The following is a 25,774-nucleotide window of genomic DNA, read 5'->3' on the forward strand; positions in this document are numbered from 1 at the left end:
TATATACCCATTCTTTTCTAGCGTTAAACTGAGTATAGGATGCCTCTCAAAAACCCATGGATAGAATAAATTTATTATGCTCAAGGACCAGCAAGACCAGAACAATATAAAATAAATACATACAATTGCAATTTTGTAAATCTAAGCAGAATTATAATTCTTCCAAGCCCGAAAAACCCACAACAACCATATAATTCTTCCATTAAAAACATGATAAATCAACCCTTTCTTTCAAATTAATAACATCATGATCAGCTAAGCTGACTCTATCTTTAAAATAAGCGAAACCTCGGCCAGTATTATGTTATAAAAACATTGTCCGTCTTAGATCGCAACGTGAACATCTGGTCACGAATAACTATTGCTGCAGCGCAGAATTTGGCCACTTGTCTTGTAATATAAGGGGTATTGTGTATTTTTCACCTTCATTACATCTGAACAGTTATTACCTATAAGTTATGGGGGCTGGATTTGGTTTAGTGACATTAAAGCAGCTAGGAAAAGCTGGACAGGGTACTCCTCAAATGTATTGTTCTGTACACTGCCTAACTCATGAGAACGCTAGGTATATTTCAGAGCTGGAAGCTCCCATCTATAGGAGAGCTTTCACTTTGGCTCGCTACTCAGCTATCCCATCTAAGGTTCTCAAAGGGAGATATAGGAAGACTCCCTATGAGGACAGACACTGCCCATGCCCCCAAGGGGAGGTGGAATCAATGGTACATACATTTTTCCATTGACCTTTTCATCATCCACATAGGGAGAGATTTATCCTGCCATGTTTAGATAGATTGACAGCAGATGCAATTGAGGAGGGTTTGGAAAGACTTAAATGATGAAAAATCTTCTATTACGAAACAAATAGCTAAATTTTGCTTATGTCTGATTAAATATCATACTAAGAAGATGGGTTAATTAGAAGGTTCAAATACTAAATTAAATTAAACTTTGAATTTTGAATTCTCTATATTCCCTTATGTTACCAGGATATTATCTTGTAACTGTGCTCGTTGTATTCTTATGGTTTTATACCACAATAAAGTGATTCATTCACTGCCTAACTGCACGATCCATTTCCTAAGAATAGGATTGTTCATATTTCATTAGAAGCTGGGGATTATGTGAGATTATAGGAGCTCTTCAATATACCAGCATTACATAATTGTTACGTTGCTGGTACCAGCAGTTGTTACTGTGGTGAGAAAAGTATAGTTAGTTGGAACTTTATTTAGTATGACATGTATATATTGACTATCATGTAAAAGACTCTCCAGTACTTTACAATATTGTAATACTAAAAATGCAAAACATAATGGCCAAGATCCTACTCCATAGCTCTGGTAGTACAACAGGAGGTGCATCATTGGTAGTGGCAGAATGCCATTAACTAAAGAGTTCTTGCTTTGATTTTGCTTGTGACTTTGTCTCATTGCAACAGTATGTTGCACAACCTGAGATTGAACCCGAAACCTTTTAATTAGCCACAATATGCTGCTGTCAATCATGTCATTCTTGTTGCACAACTGGACCTACATGATCAGATACAGGCCAGTAAGTTCAGGTAATAAAATATATGGCAAAAAATTTGAAATGTTCCACAAAGCAGTACAACTCACTCCAGGTTTGTTGGCATCCCCAGGAAGACATAATATTTATACCAGCAAATGAGGTGCAATAGATGAAAAAGTTCCATCAAAGTAAATAGAGAACACAAGATTATTGCTCCCACCTCTTTCCATCCCCAGCCTCTGAGGATAGGATTCCAACTCGTAAAAATATGACACACCACCAGATGTGAAAGTCCAGACTAGGGAACAGTCATAGTTATATGTTGATTGGTGTTTTTCCTACTTAGCTAATGTGTGACTGTTAGTGGTGTTACATTTATTTTTGTTTTAAAGTCCAAAATCCTGTTGCTTAGTGTATTAAATCGCAGTTGAGTAGGCCCACTGAATCAGTGGGGATTTGATGAGTACACAATCCTGTAAATTTCATTGATTCAAATGGAGTTACCCTAACTTGTGACTTTACTAATTCACAGTTACAGAAGGCCCATTTGAATCAATGGAGCCTATGGAGAAGATGATTTACCAAATCCCCATTAATTCAATGGGCCTACTCTAGTGTTGCTTTCTGCCAAAGGCTCTTCTGTAGTGGGCTCCATTGCTGTTTAGCCTGGCGCAGTGGCCATCTGACATGATGGGTCAATAGTATCACCACACCTTTCATCTCTTAAGTCACCAAGTTGCACTCCTTAGATAAGATTTTAATACATTACTCTGCTATCCTATGTACTTGAAAGAATGCTCAACTAACATCAGTGGGATATGATTTAAAATCGTTACAGTTATAACTCTATAGTTTATATACAGTATTTATTCTAGCCTTAGATCAATGACAGTAGTGCTATACTCTTTTCCCATTTCATTGTGTTGAGGGAGAGCATGTATTTTTATCCTCCACAATTAGGAGAGATTTCCAAGACAATAATGCTGTGGAAAGTTAAGGACAACAGGAAAAGAGAAAGACCATATGTGAGATGAACTGACTTCATCAAGGAAGACACAGCCTTGTGTTTCCAAGACATGAAACAAGGCTGTTAAGGACAGAACATTTAGGAGATCACGCATTCATGGGGTCGGCATGAGTCGGAGGGGGCACATCACATCGATAAGAACAATGTCAAGATAGCGCAGCCGTTCTGAAAACCAATTTAACGGGAAGTAAATCACACATAGTACAACCAATGTTGTACTATGTTGTACAATTATTATCTATTCTCATGGCTTCGTTGGACGCCGAAACGCTGAAATAGAAATCGAATTTAAGAAACTACAGTGTACCACCGCGTTCCCACCCAGTACTAATAGCGACGTTGGAGAAAATTCAGCAATTATTCAAAAGGACTGCGATTGGAACACAGCCTTGCGACAACCAGGTTTTCCATTCACATTTTTGTATAAGATTCAATTAGAATTCTCTTCCGTTTTGCTTTGTTCTCGCTCATGATCAAAGTATTTCAACGCTGTGCAACTCTACCCCGCGGATACTACGAGTCAATGTTCTTTCCCTGGGACAACACCAGATACTCCGCCCTTCGACGTTCTCCGCTTCCTCGTATCTCACGTGACCGCCGTATCCCAGAATCCTTCAGCCAAAGATGGCAGCGCCCAGTGGAGGGAGCTGCACGTGTGTGTATGTGCGGTGGGTTTTTACGTTGAGTGGGCTTAGACAGTGAGTTGCTGAATATACTACGTACCTCTATCCAAAAGAAACGTACAGTACTGTATTTCCCTTTCGAATTTAGAGTCATGAAGAACAAATCGTCTTCTCACAAATCGGAGAACACACACAGGGTAAGTAATGAGGGGGTGGAGGGAAACTTTAGTAGAAATGTAGTTGCTGTTTCAAAGCGAAGAGTTTTTCTAACTTCAGGTATGACATTAAGTTATATATTTATCTAAAGAAAAAAAGATTGGGGCAGGCTAAACGGAGTCAAAGCGGTAGGCGAGCAACACATACAGTACTAGCATTCATATGTGCATCATGTTGTGGAGGCGTGTAGTTGCTGCGGAACATACTGTGCAACAGTGCCTCGACAACCTTAAGAGCGCTGTGCAAATCGGTTTTATTTCACTTTGCCCCCTACAAGAGGCCTGCAAAAGCAGCAGACTTCTGGTCTTGAGTAAAATGATAAGTTGACATTTTTGTTACGGAGTGCTTATATTTCTTGGAGTATAAACAATTGAAAATGTTACAGTATTTTAGAAACGAATGTGATTTCTTTTAAAAGTTTCTGAACTGTAGGCCTCCTCAGCAGATACATTGTAAACAGGTCCAAATATTAACATCTATTACAAGATCATAGGGCTCTGGGTACAAGTGCCCCCCCATACAATATAGAATACAAGGGGGGGGAAACACGGTATATTGGAGTACATCTGAGAAATATGTAGTGTTGATTTGCCTTCTTTGGGCCCTCAGCTGATTTTTTTTTAAATGTCAAATTAAACTTTTGTTGACAGTACTTTGATCTGAACACAGTGTATTGGAATAAGCCTAATTAACAAAGCTGTAGTTTGAACTGACTTTAGTAGGGCATGTTTTCATGTGTGTACGTTTGGAATTAGTTGCTGGGCTGTTCTCGTCTTTGCTCTAATTTTCCTGTTCCTGTGGACCATCATAAATGGAAATCAATAACAAACATTCCATTCTGGTATTGGACACTAAATAAATAGGGACCCTGTTATTACTCAGAGTACACCAGTCTTATTTTGGAAGGGGGGATTTCTGTGATATTTTACATTTTCTCTGCAACCTACATTTGAACCCATAAGCAAGTTCAAGCAGGTTTATGAGTAATCTGACTTTTCTCACCAGATTACTCATAAACCACCCATAAACTCAAACATAGGTTGCAGGGAAAAATATAACATGTCATAGAAATCTTTTCCTTACTTATATTTCAAAAGTCTAATCAGGGTTTATCCTGGTGTTACTACTACAATACGGAACACTGAATTATAGTGTCTCGAGTAGGTGTAGGAAAGAACTTGTCTTAAACCTTTGAGACCTGTTGCCTGTCAGCGTTAACAAAATTGATCTAGAATGGATTAATAGTCTGATTCACATGTTCCTAAGTATTGATTCATCGTGAGAACGAGTAAATGAAAAAGCAAAATGTGGTGCTTACTTATATGATATCTTATAATGTTTAAAGTGCTCTCTGGGTGGTTCACAATGAAATTATGCAGGCTAGACATCCCTCTCCCCCACACCTGGGTACTCAGTTTACCAATCTCAGAAGGATGGAAGCGTTAATGTCCAGCTGGCAACCTGGGATTGAACCTGGGTTGTGAGCAGCATTTTGGCTGCAGTACTGCAGTTTAACCACTGCACTGTGAGGCTCATCTTTGTGCCAGTCCAGACATTACAGTATATCATAACATTTAGCCCATGATGAGAATCGCAGTTTATTTCATAAAGGATGTTCCTTTATCTATGCAGAAAAATGAGTGCATGTAGAAACTTCTCTTTTAAAAATAAGTTACCTGTTTGAAGAGGTGCTACATCGACTTCTGGATTGAAGCAAGAGTCTCTTACTGTTGTATTTGTGGGATATGAGCATGTTTTTCTTCTAAACCTGTAATATGTAGCCAGGTGTGTGTCTTAGCTTTACAAGTATACTGTAAAATGGATGATGAATCTTAATGTTGTATTTGGAAGATTCTGCCCAGTATTGAAAAGCAAACTTTAACATTTCCTGATTTTATTTAATTCAGTAAGCCAAGCTGTCTGTGAGCATGGTGTTTCAAATATTTTGAATGCATGCCTTTATGGAATTTGCTCCTTGTTATTTGACAACTTTCTTTTCTGTGTGATGTTAGAGAATTGAAAAACAGTCAAAGTAATCTCTCATATTTCTCCTGCAGTTTCTCACCTTCTCCGAACGCTTAAACAATGTAAATATTGATATTATTCATCGCATTGACAGAACAGGGAGTTATGCTGAGGTAAGGCTAATGTAGTCATTTTGCATTTTCATTACTATTCCTTAATGTAAAGATCATGAAGTGTCTTGTATGTGTTAGGTACTTCCACATGTTGTCTTTTCCCATAAGCTGCCAACTCAGAAGTGAAGATGGTGATGAACTCTGTTGATGATGTGTGGTGTTGCCATTATTCTACAGATGTAATGATTGCTCCCTCTTTGCATATGCTGCTTCCGTTAATGTCTTTGGACTTTTAGTGTTAAGCATGAAATGGTTGATAGCTGAGTTGAACTTACCAACCATATGGACATCTGTCTCCCTTGTTTGATGATCTGGCAAGTTTGTTGTCAGTCTGCTCGTTGGGAGCTAGGCTGATGTCTCTTGGTTTTAGCCAAAGTTGTAAAGATATAAGACTAAAACATTTAGCCTGTTAATCTTAAAATCCTGCTGTAAATATTTTCCTTTCAAAATTAATGATTACTTTTCTCCGTTGTAGTGATTGATTTATACATGAATGTCTGAGGGTAGTGGAAGCTCATTGGGTGTTGGTCTTGCCTTATCGTGTATTTGTGACTTTTAAGCACTGAAATTGGCCAAACAAAATGGCAGCAGTACTGCTGCGTGTACACACACATTTGTGTGCACCTGTTTTTATGCAGACCTACACAGTGTTCCATGCAGCATAGAAAAAAATTACTTTCTTCTAATTTGCATTTGCAATCCAGGATTGCTTCCATTTTCTGAATACAACCCATTTAGTTTCTGGAGAAGGAAAAAAATTGTTGTGGCCGTCCGATTATAAATCATATAATGACTAGCATAGTGTTTGAAGTTCTAATGATTTCTAGATATTATATGGCTAAGTTACTGCTCTTGTTTTGCAAGAGCCTGTATATTCGTTTGAATAAAGAAATGAATAGCTATGTCATGGTTCAAATCATCATAATGTGTTAGGCCACCCTGCAAAAGTCTCATCCCTTACATAAGTATTTGCAGAATTAAGCTTCTTAGATATATATATAGACTAATGCACACTCTTGATTTTGGTAGGAAGTTGAAACATATTTTCATGAAGGACTTGAGAAATGGAGAGAACTGAACCTTACTCGGCACTTTGGTATATATTTTTTTCAAATTATTTTGTTTTTGTATGTGTTGTGCAACACAGATGCATGCATTTATTTTTGTTCTTAGCTTTCAAGTATATTGAATTTTGAGTTTACAGCCAATTCATTTATTGTATGGTGGTGCGTATACATTTGAACATGAAATACATTAGACAGACATAAATGCTTTTTCTGTGGTGATTTTTGTTTGGTATTGAGAGTGGGAGTGTTAAAAATTTAGAAGTTTTCCAGCAAAGTAACTTGAATATGTCTGTGTAAATACAGTGTTGTTGTGTTCTGTCAAGTTCTTTCCAACTTAGAAAGACCTCAGTAAGAGTTTCAAGGTGTGTGAGATGTTCATGGGGTGGTTTACCATTTTCTGACACCCCAGTGATGTTCTGTGGCTGAATGAAGGTACAAATCCTAATCTTCTGTGTCCTAGTCTGCTAGGACATCATGAGTATAAATTACTAATATAAATATATAAGAAAGTGGAATGTGTACACTTTCTGGGTGTGTTGTTTGACCTGACAGACTGCTTTTGAGCCCATACATGTAGATAGTTCTTTCCTTTGTTTGACTTGACTTCCTGGACAGGAGCCACTCTGAAAATAATGGGATTTACAGTGTGCACTGAGAATTGGTTTTGAGTTAAACCAGGACAGCTACTGCCTCTGGATTTCTGAAGCTCTTACTATTGTTTTACACAGTGACATTCTACAGACAAGTAGTCAACAAATGCCAGTCTTTCAACCAGCTAGTCTACTATCAGAATGATATTGTGCAGTGCTTGAAAACCCACCTACAAGTGAGAAACAGTCTTGCTTTCCAACCCCTTTTGGAGTAAGTACTTGTTGCCATTTAAAATCCACTTTCCTTAAAACAAAGTCTGTAACATATTTTTCTTTTTTCCTTTTGGGGAAAAATAAATCTTACCTCAATGTTAATTGGAGCCTTTGATGTTCGATATCTGAGTGATGCTTTCAGATTGTTCATGTATCTTGGTTACGCTTATTTCTGAATATGTCCACATAAATGTAAGCTCTCAAAGAATCAAGGCAGATGGAGACATTTTCATGGTCATTGGTGTGTATTTTAAAAAGTAACACTGCTTAAGATAACATACCCTGCACTCCATTTAAAATTAAAGAGGCACAGGTAGCAATTTTGTTTCCTTACTTTCATTTCTAAGGCTTTCTGTGATATATAAAAAGAGCCTCGTGGTGCAGTGCTTAAACCGCTGTACTGCAGCCAAAACTGTGCTCACGACCTGGGGTTCAATCCCAGGTAGCCGGCTCAAGGTTGACTTAGCTTTCTATCCTATGAGTACCCAGCTCGCGGGGGTTGGCAATGTGTAGCCTGCACAATTAACTTGTAAACCATGCAGCTTGAAGCACTATGGGGCGGTATATAAGCAGCATCTCTTGCATAGAAAAAATGTAACTGGTTGTAGAATAAAACTTGTATATCTGGTTAATATTGTGGCTCAATCCCCAGCTCATTGGTTGGTTTTGCCGAATTTACTGTTTCTTAACCTCACACTGACTTTCTAAAGCAGGAATAATTGTAGATACTTGCAGACTATTGAGAGGTGATGTTAACTGTTCTAAAGTTCTGGAATACATTGGATATAACTATTGCTACAGTAATATGTAGGCACACTAAAATATAAGCACACCACGAGACAGCAAGATGTTTGTTCCCAGAGATGTTTATAGCTATTGTTATGTGTGCTTGTCCAAGTAATAACATAGTTTTTCTTTATCTGTCAACCTAGCTTGGTGGTACAGTTGGCTCGTGATCTCCAGACTGATTTTTATCCTCATTTTCGAGAATTTTTTCTGGCCATTACAAAACTGCTAGATACGCAGGATACAGAGCTGCTAGAATGGGCTTTCACCTCTCTTTCTTACCTTTACAAATACTTATGGAGACTAATGGTGAAAGACATGTCCAATATTTACGGGTAAGCTTGTTGATCTATTTAAAATATTAATAGAGCTGTTTTCATGGGAGTAAAACCTGCAGTCAATACCCAGACTTGATAAATCCATGCAAATGTAGTGGAGCAGTTTTTCTAACTATAAGTGCAGATTTATCAGTATATCTATGGAGAGTTTCAGTTGCACCAGTGTTATTTTTAAGAAGAAGTAAACCCAGTATTTTGTTGATGATTTGAAATAAAACTTACAATTCCAAAAGGTTTTATATTCTTCTATGCTTCATGGACCTAGCAGATATATTAATTAATTAATTTATATAACATTGTGCCCAGTGAGTTAGAATGGTGTAATTGTAATTCTTTTTATATTATATAGCCCTTGGCGAAGGCTGATAGGCTGGAATGTGTCAGGCTTTTTATACTGGAATACTGGAATAAAGTTGTAGGGACGTGGTGGTGCTGCGGGCTAAACCGCAGAAGCCTCTGTGCTGCAAGGTCAGAAGACCAAGCAGTCGTAAGATCGAATCCACATGACGGAGTGAGCGCCTGTCACTTGTCCCAGCTCCCGCCAATCTAGCAGTTCGAAAGCATGCAAATGCGAGTAGATTAATAGGGACCACCTCGGTGGGAAGGTAACAGCGTTCCGTGTCTAAGTTGCACTGGCCATGTGACCACGGAAGATTGTTTTCGGACAAAAACGCTGGCTCTATGGCTTGGAAATGGGGATGAGCAGCGCCCCCTAGAGTCCAACATGACTGGACAAAAATTGTCAAGGGGAACCTTTACCTTTACTGGAATAAAGAACATTATATAAAGAACATTTCTTTATATAATAGACGCTCAGAGTGGTCGTATAGACCAGATGGGTGGGATACAAATCAAATAAATAAATAGATAAATTTCTACTTCCTGGGACTACCATTGCCCCTTTTTTCACCTAATATTTCAGTGGATGTACCAGTTCCTTTCGTTATTTTCTGGTTGCATCTTGCACCAGCCCAGGCCAACGTAGCCACTGATGATGGCTAGGAGTTGCACTCTTACAGTGTCTGGAGGGCCACAACATGGTCTCCTCTCCCATATGCTTGGGTTGTGTTTACTGGAAAGCAGTGACTATTCTTGCTTGGCAGCCAAGATGACCTCAGTGTATCACTCTGGATTAATTTAGTCCAGTTCCCCACACCAGGCTGTTTTTGGCAGTTTGGAGCACTACCTCTAAAAGATCCTGTGGATAATGATCCGTCCTATATATTCTTTACCACCGAGTTATGAATGTGCCTGGATTGGAATGAAAAGGTGTCAAGATAGACATGGAATCTGGCAAGCACTAATAAAGTACTGAATTGGCCCTTTCCAGTTTTTGTTCTTTTGTGATTGTATTTGAATGTTGTATTTGCAGATTGTACAGCACCTTGTTGGCCCACCAGAAGCAGCACATCAGGAACTTTGCAGCAGAAAGCTTCACTTTCCTGATGCGGAAGGTAAGTGATGACTGTGAAGGGGTCGGTTGGTGATAAGAAGCAGGAAGAATTGAAGGGGAAAGATGAGGCTGACTTCTGAAATCGAATCGACTGCTGTTCCTTTGGGCTTTAAAACAGTAGCAATGGTTGCTAGGTGTTTTTAAGGTTCTTTTCGTAAATGGCTGTCATTCCTTTTGTTGAGCAAACATACAAAATTGCCTTCCATGTAGTCTGGCCTCAGTCTTTCAATAAATTGTCAAGATTTCTGCTATGAAAACACAGGAAGAGATGCAGGACTACAAGTATCCCTCTGTTTTCAAGTTAAATGATATATAAGGATATCTAAGACCTGCTTATGATGCCCACTGTTCAGTAAAGGCTGGACATGTTCTCACACATCTGAGTAAAACAGTTTGTGTTAGTTTTTAATGTGAATGTGCCTGTGGTTTTCTTTATAGTGGTCATACAGAGGTGGGCACCATGGGGTCTGCAACCACCAGCATGCCCACAAATCTCCCCTTGCACCCCTGAAGTGTCTTGTTATACTTGTGGGGCTCAAGCAAATGTTTTTTGTTTCTGGTTGTTCTTTTAAAAGATTGGGTGGCCAGGAGTACATCAGACAGACACAGTGACCGCCAGCTGCCTGTCATCTTTGTTCCTCACAATGCTTCTGTAAAAGGCTGCAGTTCTCTCCAGAGGGCAGCCTCGTTTGTACATGGTTTCTGTAGCATGATTACCTCCAATCTTCACAACACAGACAATCGTGAATACAACACCTGACTGAATGGAATGGTGTCCATTACATTCTGGCGCAGTTACATGGTGAATAATAGCCGCCCAGAGTGGTAGAATATACCAGATGGGCAGGATATAAATCGAATGAATGAATGAATGAATGAATGAATGAATAAATAAATAAATAATCTGTTTCTCCCAAAATAAGACCTATCCTGAAAATAAGCCCTAGTATGATTTTTCAGGATAGTTGTAATATAAGCCCTACACCCAAAGTAAGCCCCAGTTAAGTGAAACCGCGCCCTCCACCATTGTGCAGCAACCAGAAGGTGACATGACTGTAAAATAAAACATCCCATGAAAATAAGCCCTAATGCATTTTTGGAGCAAAAATTAATATAAGACCCTGTCTTATTTGGGGGGAAACACGGTATCAGATATGAACCAACTTTGCATCTTGCCCTAATCTCTTGTAGTGATCTTTGAGCCTCTGAGAGGAGGGAGAGGGCATCAGTCTTGCCAATTAACTAGTAATGGTTGTGAGGATATGGGTTTTGTAGTGCTTGCTTCCCAGGCCTTGAAGGTGTTTCATCTCGACCAGAGATGTAACTGTTCCTGTGAAGAAGAGCCAAGGCCATATCTCAGGACTGATAACCATATGTGGAAAGTTACAAGTTGGGTGTGAAATTGTGGACACAGGACTTTATGCTGATTGGATACCATCACAAAGCAGAGATTTTGATTTAAGTTATAGAAGGGGGGGGTCAAGTGTACGTGTATGTGTTTGTGTGTGTGTGTGAGAGAGAGAGAATAAGAGAGAGAATGAGAGTGTAAGCTGGAGAAGGAGGAGAAGATGGACGGCAGGTTTACAGCCTTCGTTGGCTGATTGAGCGACTTAGTCATGGTTACTTAGAACAGCCTAGTCATTAAGCAGTAAAACTGTTAACTAGTTAATCATTTTATTGTTTTATGAAAAAATCTTACAGGAGCTTACTTAATACTTATATGCTTGGCATTTAACCAGTACAGTTTGTATCTTTTTGTATGTCTTTTGTTTATAACCTTTTACTCTTTTGAAATAAATATGTTAGATTTTACCAAGTGCGATCTTTGGGGGCAAGGGTGAGAGTGCCTAAAGAAAGTGCCTTAGCTACGAGGGCTTTGTTTGCTATTTTGTTCTTTGGGTGTCCTACTTGGTCAGGCTGATATGCAAGGTTCAAAGTACACAGTTAAAGAGTTTTAAGCTTAAAGAAGTGAGTAATCGGAAATCTAGGGATAGAAGCTTGCTCATAGTTGCCCTGTCACACACCTACTAGATCTCACCCAGTCTAGAGAAAAGGTGATGGACGTTGGGAACTACAGTTTGGCTCCTTCCCCTAGTGGAATGGCTTCTCTTAGGAGACACATTCCTGACAATGGGGTTTAAAATTCTGGTTTCTCTGCTTAGGTTCTGTAAGTTGTTGAGTGGGTTAGGTGCCTCGGAGCTAAGGAGACCAACCCAGTGAGGATTCATAATTCTCCTTCATTGTACTTTGCATGTATGATGCATGTTTTCAAAATTAGGTTTTGTTTTATAGGTTCCTGACCAAAATGTGCTTTTGAACTTAATGTTCCTTGACCTGAAAGAACATCCAGAAAAAGTGGAAGGCGTGGGACAGTTAATTTTTGAAATGTGCAAAGGTGTTAGAAATATGTTCCATTCCTGTGCAGAAAAGGTAAATATTTTCAGTGTATGAAGTTGAAGGGCCTGATTCATTCACTCTTTGGTGACTTTTGACTTTGCTTGTTGTTAATAGGTCCAGGCACTTCCCCTAAGAATTGTAGTTCATTTTAGACCAGCCTTTTCCAACCTGCCTCCCACTGGGTGTGTTGAACTGTGTCTCCCCACTTTCTCAGTCATCATAGCCAGTGGCTGTGTGGCCAGGGAAGATGGGATAGAAATTGGGAACATCCAGATACACTGGGTTGGGAAGACTGTTATAGATAAAAAGCAAGCATTGTATATTTGAAGTAACTTTTTGGATTTACTTTTCATTTGTAGCTGAAATTTGAAATCACACAGTTTTATGGTTATAGAATCAGCCAGTATTTGTTTCTAGATGAATGACTATGAATGAAACTTTTTAGATTGAAAATCATCCTCATTATGTCATGATTAGATTTCTGTGATGTGTAACAACACATTAGTAGCATTAAACCCCTTAAAGCTACAAATTATTTATGAGACAGCAGTCACAAACACATTTAAGTGAAAATTAGCTTATTTATGAAATGAAATGTATTTATTTGTGGTAAACTCGGTTCTTATCAGTTACAGGGTTTTTTGTGTTAAATATTCAAGGTATATGTAATTCCTTCCACAGGCTATAGCATTAATTCTGAAAAAGATGGGACCAGTTACGGAAACAGAAGTTAATCTTCCCTGGATCTCTGTTGGAGAAGTATTCAAACATATGGCACAGTCAGCAGCTGGCTTCATCTATAGGGAGCATTTTGATGTGTTCTTCAAATGCATGCAGGTGATTTGCATTTAGTCTGAATACAACAGAATAATGCCATCTCCTAGTCCAATAATTGTGGTTATGTTCTGCCGGGGATCAGATTAGCTTGTGATAATTGTATGGTATACAGAGGCTAGCATCTTATGGCTTACATACACCACCATAAATCAAACAGTATGAATTGTACTGGCAAATTGTTGGTAATTCAGAATTCAGTGCTTGCATTCCTTGTTACATATCAGTTGCTTTCATTATTGTGGTTATCATCATCATTTGGTGCATACTGCTTAAAGATTTCTATAAAACTGCTTGTAACTGTAAGTACCGAGCAAAATTTGTGTATGCCTTTGTCTCCAAGATATAAGAGATTCTGTTCCTAGTTGTTCATGCAGTGTGTGTGGTTTGGTAAGGGGATGGAGGGAGTATAATAGTGGATGCCATTGAAACCGTATGGCTCTTGTAGATCATTTGACATTTAGTTCAATTTTTAAGAAATCTGTAAAGATGGCTAACTTTTGAGTGCAAAACCTTTTGTTGTTGTTCAAACAGGAATCGGTACTCAAACTGCAGGGAAAGATAACTAAGGACAATTGCTGTGAAGCCTCTGACCAGATTGAAAGAGTATTGCAAGTATATTTGACAATAGCAGAATATGGGCATGGTTCTAAAATCACACAGCCTGAAGAAGTTTGTCAGGTGGGTTAAGAGAGAATGTGTAAAGCAAGATGGACTACAACATTGTTTACCTTGTAGATCATGGCCAGGCATTAGAAGCCAAATCCAATGTTAGTTTGCCTATAGTTTGTTAATTGTGTGCTGTCAAGTCAATTCTAACTCATGGCAACTCGTTTCAGGGTTTTCTAGGCAGATAGTACTCCGAAGTGGTTTACTCTTCCCTTCTTCTGTGGGCATCCTTAGACTGTGCAGCTTACCCAAGGCCACACAGGCTGGCCGTTCTCCCAGGAGGCACAGTGGAGAATTGAACTCTCAGTCTCTGGTTCTGCATCCAGATAGATACCTAACTCACTGAGCTATCCAGCCAACTTGACCTATTGAAATAAGTGGGATTTGTTAGTCACAATTAACTTAAGACCCATTGATTTCAGTGGGTTTATCAGCAATCTTCCCTCCCTCTGCCCCTGGAGAGATTTATTTGGCATCATTTGGGCATGAAAATAAATACTTGCTGGCAAGGAAAGTATTTAGCTTCATGAAACTTTCAATTTGTTGAGGAAAATTCAGTAGTTTTGTAAATAGCTAAATGCCTTCAATTTTCTTAAGAATATTTTTGAGTTTAGGAATGCTCTATAATTCAAGCCTCACCCTTCAGACAATTTAGTGTTCATAAAAAAAGAGGAAAGTGAAAGTAATTCTTTTTTTGCCTAAACCCAGCTTGAACTTGCTACATATATTTAACTGTTTTTTTGTTTTATTCCACAGATATTAACAAAAATGATAGAAACACCTTTTCTCTCACTGACCTGTTGCAGTACCCTGCTCAAAATTATTTCTGTTCTTCTTCTTGATGAGAATGTTTTCTTGCCTGATTCTTTGGTTAAAGAAACAGTTGAAAAGGTAAGGCATTAGACTTGACTTCGCTAAACTATTACAACCATTTCCCAAAAACACAAGTATTCACATTTTCCTTACTTTTTAATAATTGTTCATAGCCCATTTTTGAGCAATCTGCTTCAAATTTATGCATGATCCTATCAGTAAGGAAATCTATACAGACTAGTTTATTGATTCCAGATGGTCTGTTGAAACAGGTCTTTTTTTCTTTTATCACTCAATGTAGCAAAAATGACAGCACTAGTCTCATCTCTCCAGGGCAGGCGAAATGTGGGGATTGTAACAATACCATAAGGCTTTCTGACAAACAGATCTCTAACGGTGAGGCAAATTATCTCTTTACTTTCCTCCTTTGGTGCAGTATTTAAGGAGTGATTTAACTAGCTCTATATTTTCTCCCCTGTGCTACAAATTGCCTATCACATTAATATGCTACATGGAGACAACACATACTTATAGCTTATGTTTCAGCAGACTTTCTGGGTTTGGCTAGCATCACACTTCAGTATTTCATGTTTTCTCTCGTGTGTTCTGTTTGTATAACCTCTTATGCATAAATATGGAAGAGGATGGGTGCAGCTCAGTAGCCAAGTACTGTACATGGCTTGCAAACGGATATTGCATGTTTAATTCCAGGCATCACTACTCAATGAATTGTGTTAAAAGTTAGGTGGGTGAGACTTCTGACAGAAGAAATAGACATTACTGACCTAGATTGACCAAGGATGAGGCCGTAAGATGGCTTTCTGTATTCACAAATGAGTTCAGGAATAGACTTCAGTTCACTTTTCATTTGCTTTTTAATAGGTTTTCAAAAGTGGGTTTGAAAGGTGTCCTGTTTTGGATTTTTCTAAAACCATGTTTCCAATGAAACAATTTGAAAAGGTGGGTGAAGTTTTTATCATTTTTCAAACAATCTGGGAAATGTATTCTGTAAACCTCTTTAAAGGGCACTGTTTGCTTTGATAGGGACAGTTTAGGTTGAACGTTGATTATAGAGAGAGTGTCGTGTAGTAGAGGAACGGAAATATAGAAAGATTTACTGAATGATAGACTAGAAGCAATATAAAAGTATGGAGATTTAAATTTGTGTTAGGAATGCTGGAACTCAGACACACGCAGATCAAAATGTGTCAATGGGAGCAAGAATATTTATACATTTATATTATATTAAAATATGTCAGCTGCGTTTTACCCACAGGGCCCCCAAATACATTTGATCCTTGACTTTACTTAGAATATTGAGGCATCCTTTATGCTCCTCACTCTAAGGAATATGGCCTTTTAGGCTATACTGAAATGATAATTTGGCCTGAGGGAAATTGGCTTTCCTTATTCTGGTGTATCCCTTGGAGCTTTTACCATCTTAATCTGTAAAGCTGTTCATAAGAGTTTTATGCTTTATTTGTTTGCTTTTCTTTTCAGCAATTTCTTCCCAGTCTCCTTGAGTATATAGAGCACTGCATCTGTGGAGATGAGGCTCAGGCTCAGGAGGAGGCCTTAACAGTTTTGGCTAAACTCATCCTAGAGAAAGCAGAACCTCCCTCTGTTGGGTCCATGGCATTTGAGAAGTATCCCCTTGTTTTTACAGATTCAGCAAAAGGAGGGTATGTGTTCTGAATTGTAACCCATGACTTCTAGCAAGCTTATTTGACATGGAGAGTGATTTATTTGAAGTTTATTTATTTATTTAAAATATTTTTAACCCACCTTTCTCCTTAGAAAAGGACCCAAGACGGTTTAGAGCATTTAACGACAATATTTAAGAACAAAACAATGAGTGTACAAACATGACGTACACTAAAAATGTTAAGCATATAAATATTAAAAAGAAACAACAGAACACCCCTCTTAGAAATGGGAAACACAAACAGTACTAATGGCACAGTCAAAGCAGTGGTGCATAACAATTTATCTAAAAGGATCACTCTCAAGCAGCCAGTTACTAAGGGAAAGTTTGCCCGAAGAGAAAAGTCTTCACTTGTTTACAGAAGGAGAACTAAGATGGGGCCAGTTTGTCCTGTGGGAGGGAGTTCCAAAGTCTTGGGGCAGTGAAAGGCCTCTCTTGTGTCCCCATCAGATGCACCAGTGAAGATGGTGAGACCAAGAGAAAGGCGTCCCCTGATGATCTTGGTACCCAAGCAGATTCGTAATGGAACATATGATCTTTGAAGTAGTTTGGACCCAAGCTGTTTAGAGTTTTATAGATTAAAGCCAGCTCTTTGAATTGTGGCCGGAAATGGATCAGCAGCCATTGGAGCTGTTGTAACAGGGGGATAATGTGATCCCTGTAACCTGCTCCAGTCAACAGTCTGGCTGTTGCATTTTGGATCCGCTGAAGTTTCCTGACACTTTCAACAGGTAGCCCCACATAAAGCACATTACAGTATTCCAGCCGACATGTAATTAAGGTATGTGTCACCATGGCCAGATCATACCTTTCAAGAAATGGTTGCAGCTAGTGCGCTAGTTTTAATTGTGCAAAAGCATTCTTGGCCATTGCCGTAACCTGGGCATCCAGGCTCAGAGATGAATCCAGGAGCACCCCCAAGATGTGCACTTGTGTTTTCAGAGGGAGTGTAACTGCACCCAGTCCAGGTTGCATCCTTATTCCTTAAACTGCCTTGTGACTGACTAGGAGTACATCTGTCTTGTCTGGATTAAGTTTCAGTTTAATCATCTTCATCCAGTCCTTTACTGATGCCAAGCACTGATCTAGAGCCGGAACAGCTTCGTCAGATTCAGGTGACAAAGAGAGAGAGAGTTGGTTGTCATCTGCATACTGGTGACTCCAAACCCCAAAATTCCGGACAATCATTCTCAGCAGTGTCATTTATGTATTAAATAATATAGGAGACAAAGCAGATCCCTCCCTTCAGGCCAGCAGCCAGGGTGTCGAATAGGAATCCCCCAGTACCACCTTCTGTTTTCTCCCTTCCAGGAATGACTGGAGCCACAGTAAAAAAAGTGCCGTCAAATCTCATCCCTGAGAGACAGCCAGGAGGATGTTATGGTTGATACTTTTAAAAGCAGCTGAGAGGTCCAGCAGAACCAGTAGGGACACACCTCTTATCCAGATTCCGGAGTAGGTCATTTACCAAGGTGACCAAAGCAGTCTCCTTCCCAAAACCAGGCAAAGCTCTATTGAAATGGATTTAGATAGTCTGCCTCATCCAGGAACTTCTGGAGCTGAGAGGCCACAACTTGGTCTAGCACACACACACCCCCAAGAATGGGAATATTAGATACTGGAATATTAAATACTGGAATTTCAATAGATGCATTATAGTTCCATCAGATTTGCCTCTCTCTAGAAACATCAGTAATTTAAGATTTACAGATGACACCATATTACTGGTGGAATGACAGTGACATGAAATAATAACTGATAAAAGAGTAAGTGTAAAAGCAGGATTACAGTTGAACATAAAGTCAAAAATCCTTTCTCATCAGTCAAAATAGAAACTGCACCCAAGGAATTTGAGAGCTAAGACTTAGAAAGGCTGTTTAGAAGGAACTGAAAATGATCTTTCAATTTAACAGTGTGTCCCTCAAGACCAAGACCAAATTTATTCATATTGTCCTATTTCTGAATGATTATGACTAAATGATAATGAAGAAAGCTGACAGGAGAAAAGTTTATTCATTTCAAACATAGTGTGGGAGAAGAGCTTTAAGAAGCAAACGGGTTCTGGATCAAGTTAAGCCAAAGGGAAGGCATGGCCTTCAGCTTGCAGGTCCTGAGAAGAACTGTTCATATGCAGACCTGTTAAAGTTTTTAATTCACGGGATACCTGTAAGTTGGAAGTACCTTGATGACACATAACAACATTAATCTTTAGCATTGGGTCTGCTCATATGGTGTGATGGTACAAAAACGTGAGTAATATATTTAGGATTTTAGTGGTCTTGATAAGCATATTACTCAAATCTGTTTTTCTGCTTTTACATAGGAATCTACTTTGGTTTTTCATTTGCTCAGGATATTTCATCAGTTTTTGCTAGTGATAGATGATATAGTTGTCTTCTCTCTGACAGACATGTTCAGTCATCTGTAGATAGCTTATGGAATTTGGGTAGACCTCAGTAAGATCAAGCTTACAATCCCTGGTTGTGGTCTAAAGATGAATTATTTTACAATGATCCTGTCCTCTGCAGTGTCAAAGGAAATGATGCAGGCTGCATCTATGGAAATGAGTTTGTGTATATTGGTGACCTTCTCATAGCAGATGGAGAGCTCTCTACATTTTTCCTAAGCCACTGAAAACCCAAACAGAAAATGTTTATACTGATACACCAATAGAATTAAGAGCCAGAAGCTATAAATAGCAAAATGGAAAGTTTAAAAATCTTTTTTGAGAATTGTTTGTTTGGAAAAGTATTGAGGGAGCCTTTTGTGGTAGGTGGGATACCAGGTATATTGCAGACAAGAGTGAAACAAGCCACCCAGATTACTAGATGTTAGCTGTTTGAAATATCATAGGGGGCACATATATGTACAGTAAAACCCTGATTAGCCTTAGGCAATGTACCGTCTAATGTTCAGCCCTGCTGGGTGGGGCTCCACCTCCCTCATGACTCCGCCCTCTGTGTGTGCGCATGACTCCGCCCTCCATGCTGGGTTCCATTGCAATCTGAACGCAATGCAATTGCTGCATGGAGGAGGAAGACAGCTGCGCGGAGGGAAGTGGATTTGTGCGCATGTCCAGCTTAGTGGGAACCTTGCTCTTAAGATACGTTCCTAGAGTGTAGAGTGGTAAATTGGGTCATTATAATTTACTGGATAGTGAAAATAAAAAATGGAAGTTTGAGCTGGTTCCAAGTCTGTGACACTAGAAGAAGAAGAGAAAGGGAAAGACCGGAAGGAAAAACACAAAAGAGGGACTGTGTGTTGTGTGTGAGAGGGGGAAGGAGGCAAAAAAAAACTGAAAGAAGAGGGAGAGAAAAAAATGAGCTGCTGCAGCCTGCCCATGCTTTTGGTGCCTTTGCCTCTCTTACCAGGTGAGAGGGGCTGTGACAGAGCTCCATACGAACCAAATGCTTGCTTACTTACTTGCTTGCGTGTGGATGAATATATAGCATGTCTGTTTCTGTCAGGAAGAAAGCCTGTGAAAGGGAGCCGGAGCAGGGAGGGAAGCAGAGGGAAAGAAAAGAACATGGGGGAGAGACTGACTGACTGACTCTTGAGAGGGTGGTGAAAAGCATGTAAAAAACCGGTACTAAATACAACAGTATTATGTGGGGTGTTACTATAGTTTAAGATACTGATCAGCCTCAGCTCAAATTCGTTCCTTTGTTTTCACTCTAGTAGGAGACAGTTGAGAAATAAGAAGACAGAAGGAAAAGAAGAAAAAACAGTGCTGGATTACATTCTGTCTTGTATTCAGTTATCAGAAAACAAAAGCCCGGCTGACCTTTCTAAGTCTTGGGCAGCTCTTGTAGTTCTTCCTCATTTAAGGTAAATACACCACTGCAGATATTTATTAATTGTTTTCTTCTTTTGTTATGTACAAGTCATAGAAAAAAAAAGAGAATCAGAAACAACTTTAAAAAGACAATAAAATTAAAGGTGCAGCAACAAGAACCAAACTATTGAAAAACTTGTGTGAATGGCCTCTAGATGTGTAAAAAAAATCCATACAAATTTACAGTACAGTCTACTGATTAGTCTTAATAAAATTGCTTGTGGCATCATTGATTTGTGCTCTCAAAGGAAGAAAATGCTGTTATTCTTCCATTTGGTAGAACCATAGCTTGTCAGTGCCAGGTGAGTTATTTTTATTGTACTTTATGAAGTAGCCTTTGAGAATGTGGAGTTGGCCACTGGTCCAGTAGAAAGGTACAAAAACAATACTGTGTCTGCATTCCACTTGGGTTCATTCTTTGTGTGACTTTATGTTGTACAGAAGGAGGTAGTAACAGATAATAAGAATCTAAGACATCCATTGACACTTGGCAGCTGTTAAAGGAAATACAAATATAGTACTTGTATCCCAGTGACCTTCTGCAACATTGCCAAGGATCCTGGTGCACATTCTTGTATTATACACTGCTTTGTAGACTGCTGCCCTAAATGCTCTACTGGCTTGCATTTATTCAGCTGAATTTGTCAGCTGTTATAAAGAATTAGCAGTTTTATGCTGATTTTTTGTTTTAAAAAGTTTTTAAAAGTAGTTTGTATTTTCAGTTTGCATTAACTTTCCAGCAGATCTATTTAGATGTGTCTTTGTAGAATCATGCTGTGGGTTGTATGATTCTACAGTATTCTGTGTTGTCTTTTTGAGGACTGCAAACTTAAACCCACTTAATGAGGATTAAGTGCCATGAAATTTATTAAGTTTTCGCATTAAACTAGTATAATGATATGTTACTTCATAGAGATTTAACAATGCCACATTCTTCCTTGCTTTCCCACAAGGTATTAATTGCAACAATCAGTTGAGTTTGTATTTTAATATTTTAACAGACCTCTGGTGAAAGAAAAAGTCATACCAGCAGTCGTGCTTTTTGTGGAATGTCTCTTTGTTGCTTTTGACAAAGGAGAAATCTGCAAAGGTTAGTTCCTGAGAGTTGTTTCTTATTCCAGCCTTTATCATTGTTAGTAGAGAGGTTTATTAGCAACATTCATATGCAGATGGTATAGCATTATTAAGTGAGAATTTGATGGTCTGGACAGGTTATTCAGAAAAATCAGTGAAGTAATTCATGAATATGGTCTAAAAATAAACATTAAGGAAATGAAGTTCATGGTGTTGAGCAGAAAGCAAGCAGCCCAAGTTAATGGTCCTGCATAAAATTATAGAGCATGTTGACAGATATATGTACCTTGGAATTTGGTAGAATAAAGAGTGGGAACACATTGGTGCAATGAAAAAAGAATCAAAATAGAGTTGGCTGGGAGCAGTTTCCATAAGATGCTGAGTATAATACTGTATACAACAGAAATCTAGGAATGGCTTTGAAATAGGTATGGTGTGGAGCTGTGTATTCTCAGTTCTGCAGTATGACATGGAATTGTGAACCTTAACATGGAAGCATTTGAAAGGCAGAATTTATTGTACGATGTCAATAATTTCTTGGGTCAAGAAAATGAAACCCTTAGTTTTAATGAATAAAAACTAAGGCAAATCCATAAAGACAAAGAAGTCATAGAATACATAAAACACAGCAAGCTTAGACTACCTTGGTTACATATAATGTGACTAGAATGGTATAGCTCGTTGGATCTGGTAATTCAAAGTAAAATAAGTGGGGAAAGAAGGGCATGAAAGAGAATATCTTGGCTGAAAACCTTGCATGCTGGCCTGAGTGCAACTCAAGGGTCATCATTTGGAACTGCTTCATCCACAGTCAGAATAGCCACAGTGCTGTTTCACCTTTAGCAGAAGAGGAAGAAAGCTCTTTAAGGGTGAATAAAAAGATGCAACACCATTTCGTTCTGTTTTCTGGTCCTCTTGAGTTCCACACAATAGAAGCAAAAGCTAGCTTTTCTGATTAATCCTCCTGATCCATTTGATTTCAAAAATCAAAATGGCTGGGTTTTTGACTGAAGGCGAACTAACATGGAAGAAGTGAGATGGCAAATACAGTGGTGCCCCGCATAGCGAGGTTAATCCGTTCCAGATTAACCTTCGCTATGCGAAAACATCGCTGTGCGGGGCAGGAAAAGCCTATTGGAACGCATTAAACTTAGTTTAATGCGTTCCAATAGGCGCCAAAACTTACCCCTCCAGCGATGTTTTCGCAGTCCGGCGGCCATTTTGGAGCCACCGATCAGCTGTTCGGCGGCTCCAAAATGGCCGCCGGACGCCCCAATCGTCGCAAAGCGAGTGCGGCGATTGGGGCAGCTCCGTATAGCGATCCCCAAAAAGGGATCGCTATACGGATTCTTTGTTATACGGTGCGCTCGTTAAGCAAGGCACCACTGTACTTGCCTGCTGAACAGATGTTTTTAAATCCTCAGGCTATTTTGGAGGAACTGAGAAGAACGAAAAGGGCTCTATATTGATCCTTTTAAAAAAAGCACAGCTATGGCGCAGAGTCCATACACTGTGTAGGAATTGTAGGTTACAGTAGTTGTAATATGTAAATATTGTATGGAGGTTCCTGTCCTTGCTATCCATGGAAAGTGTTCATTAGTGGCCGTGGTGCTTCCTGAGTGGTTCAACCAGTTTCGAATGCACCATAGGTAGGGTGGTTTGCCTAGTGACTCAGCAGTCGGGGATTTTCAAAGCGTTAGAGATGTTAGCCTGTTTGAGCATGTGTAAGAAAAACAAAGCAAAGAAATAAGGGAATATATTAAAAGTTTTGTGACAACTTTTAAGAATACTGTAACAGATTTATTTCAAAGTGAGCTTTTTGTGGATTGCAGTACAATCAGTTTGCAAATTTCCTTGTTCCCATTCTTTCTTGTTCCAACAAGGGTTACTCCTAGTGATATAACTTGAGTTAAAGGGCAGAGAGTGTAAATTAAAGCTTTCATGTGCTGGCTGCTGCTTAAGCCCTGACTTAGCCAATTTCTTTTGGCAAAATGGAAATTGTGGAGCCAAGTTGCATCAGGTATACTGCAAAAAGTAAAAGAGAAGCTGATCTGCACATGAAGGCCTGACAAAAAATAACTTTTAAAACTTGCACCAAGAAGCCGTTAAGAAAAGGGTTGATCATACTCCCAGTTCTATAGTCTGGGTGCTCCAGTTAAGAAGTCTTAGTCCTGCTGACTTAGCAATGAGAAAACTGATCTGTTTGGAAGAAGTTTTTCCTATACTTTTTGTTCCTTTTCTGGAATGTCCCAGACTTTTCTTAATCGGGACTGCACTACAGTCCTGAAACTGTGCATGCCCATGCTAAAGAGAAGAAACAAGTCAACTTAGTGGTTGTGCATCCTTCATTAACACAGTAATAAATAGTGTGTGTGCTGATGTGTAAAAATTAGCACATGCTAAAACAAAAACAGCACATTCAGCATTTCTGGAAGAGCTCTTTAGCTACATTGTATCTTTGAAACAATATGGAAGACTTTTGCCCATAACATCTGTTTCAAAAACTGGTTATTCAGGATGTCTGTTTGCAGAAGTTTGCATGACTATATTCTCATCTCAGATAACTGTGTTTATATTTTATAAGATACTAAATTGATTCTGTTTGATGTTGTTATAATCTGCTCTAATTTGGAATCTCATGTTTCTTTTTAAAAAGGAATTCACATAATTTAAATTTTAAAAATTTATTCATTTCTCCAGGAAGCCTGTTTGTGGCCTGCCAAGCTGTAAGCACACTGCTTAGTTTAGCAGAATCCTTGGAAATTCTAGATCTCTTGCCAGTGGATCGTATAAAGTCTTTGTTAATGTACGTAAGAGAATGATATATTTGCCTTTGTTATGCGGAATATTAATGCTGACGTTTATTTATTGCCTGCTCTCTAAAACTGCTTGGAGTAAGTTTTCTCTGAAGGGGTAACTTGCATTGCCCAGTAATTGTTATTGGGTACAACTGTATCATCAGATCAAGAACTTGGTCTCAGTGAAACAAATTTATTTACACTGTAGAGTGCAGCATGAATACTAATGCATATTTAGAGGTCATCAGATATTGGTTGTTGTGAGTTTTTCGAGTTCTTTGGCCATGTTCTGAAGGTTGTTCTTCCTGATGTTTCGCCAGTCTGCTTTTCAGAGGACATGACCGTGCTCTGTTCCTACTCCTGTCCTCTGAAGATGCTGACCACAGAGACTGGCAAAATATCAGGAAGAACAACCTTCAGAACATGGCCAAAGAGCCCGAAAAACCCACAACAACCATCAGATCCCATCTGGGCTGTGAAAGCCTTCGAGAATCATCAGATATTATTAGGAGAGCTGTGAAGGACGGCATTCCTTGGGGATATAGCCTGTTAGGACCATGTGCTGCCAGCTTGGTGTTGGGTATGTTTCTTCTTGCTTTCTGCCTAGTAGTTTATGGGGTGGCATGAGGAGAGCAGACAGCTCTTGCCAGAGGCTTAAACAGAACACTCAGAGTCATATTTTTAAACTCAGCTGGGAGTTATGTGAAATTAGGGCAAACACCCACCTTGGTTGTAACCTAGTGTAAGCCATTGATGAGACCCAAGCCCAAGCAATTTGCAATCTAAATTGCTTCATGGAAGAACTTCCAATGCTTGTAACTACATGTTTAATAGCCATCCTGGCTGAGGGGAAACTGCTAGGAAAACGTATTTGAATCTCTTCACTTCTTGTGAGCATAGCGTTCCTTGTTATGAGCATGCATGGGAGATAGCAAAGATGTGTCCTATGTGACCTTCTTAAAGTACTAATTGGCTTGCTGACCTGGCTGTACAGCAGGCATGAGTTTGAGTAGGAATATAAATCTGTTTCATGAGACTTGTTCCAAGTCTGAGGATGTCCTTGCCGTTTCCCATTCTTTCCCGTATGCTGGAAAGTGAGTGTTCAGCTTCAGAGCTAGATGTTGCAGTTATTACATAAGATCAAACTCTTCTGTAGTGTTTGGGGAGTTGGTGTAACATAGTGGTCAAGAGGCTAAGCTGTGAATTGGGACGTCCACAGTTCAACTCTCACTTTCGCTATGAGTTAGCTATGTGGCCTTAGGCAGACTACTTTCATTCTCAGTCCCTCGTCTGTAATTTAAGGGAGAAGATTGTGGACTTGCATTACATTGTGCACTAGATAATTGACAATGCATTTGAGTTTTTTTACTTTACATTAGTTCACCCTGGTATTTAAGTAGACCTTAACGTATCTTTTCCCCAGGACCTTTCCTTCCGAACCATCTGTCTTGCTGTTGGCTGATCTCTATTGTACAAGATTAGCACTGTGTGGTTATCGTGAGCATCTGTCCAAAGAGTTCCTCATGGAAGTGTATTCTAAACTGCAAACCAATATTTCAACTGGTGTATCCAGCGTAAGCTTTTTCCTAATCATTAATGTATTGCTGAATATGGAAAGTACCTTGTTTC

General features: G+C 39.1%; 1 protein-coding gene across 2 annotated transcripts in view; it reads left to right on the forward strand.

Annotated features, from left to right (window-relative positions):
• The first annotated feature begins 2,616 nt into the window (after positions 1 to 2,616).
• The window catches only part of UTP20 (UTP20 small subunit processome component), a 75,165-nt gene continuing 52,007 nt past the window's right edge, over positions 2,617 to 25,774 (forward strand). Inside the window, exons 1-16 of one of the 2 annotated variants that reach the window (XM_073000218.2) lie at positions 2,617 to 3,356; positions 5,433 to 5,513; positions 6,543 to 6,609; positions 7,309 to 7,441; positions 8,376 to 8,564; positions 9,940 to 10,021; positions 12,313 to 12,450; positions 13,099 to 13,254; positions 13,786 to 13,932; positions 14,677 to 14,811; positions 15,616 to 15,693; positions 16,234 to 16,415; positions 20,117 to 20,266; positions 21,275 to 21,363; positions 24,048 to 24,153; positions 25,569 to 25,719. In XM_073000218.2, coding sequence (XP_072856319.2) covers positions 3,312 to 3,356; positions 5,433 to 5,513; positions 6,543 to 6,609; positions 7,309 to 7,441; positions 8,376 to 8,564; positions 9,940 to 10,021; positions 12,313 to 12,450; positions 13,099 to 13,254; positions 13,786 to 13,932; positions 14,677 to 14,811; positions 15,616 to 15,693; positions 16,234 to 16,415; positions 20,117 to 20,266; positions 21,275 to 21,363; positions 24,048 to 24,153; positions 25,569 to 25,719 — 1,929 coding nt within the window. In that variant the 5' untranslated portion in view covers positions 2,617 to 3,311. The remainder of the gene's footprint in view (positions 3,357 to 5,432; positions 5,514 to 6,542; positions 6,610 to 7,308; positions 7,442 to 8,375; positions 8,565 to 9,939; positions 10,022 to 12,312; positions 12,451 to 13,098; positions 13,255 to 13,785; positions 13,933 to 14,676; positions 14,812 to 15,615; positions 15,694 to 16,233; positions 16,416 to 20,116; positions 20,267 to 21,274; positions 21,364 to 24,047; positions 24,154 to 25,568; positions 25,720 to 25,774) is intronic. The other variant, XM_073000219.2, reaches the window with a different exon arrangement.

This window comes from Pogona vitticeps, chromosome 5 (genome assembly GCF_051106095.1).
Source record: "Pogona vitticeps strain Pit_001003342236 chromosome 5, PviZW2.1, whole genome shotgun sequence".
In the NCBI taxonomy this organism is placed as follows: Eukaryota; Metazoa; Chordata; class Lepidosauria; order Squamata; family Agamidae; genus Pogona; species Pogona vitticeps.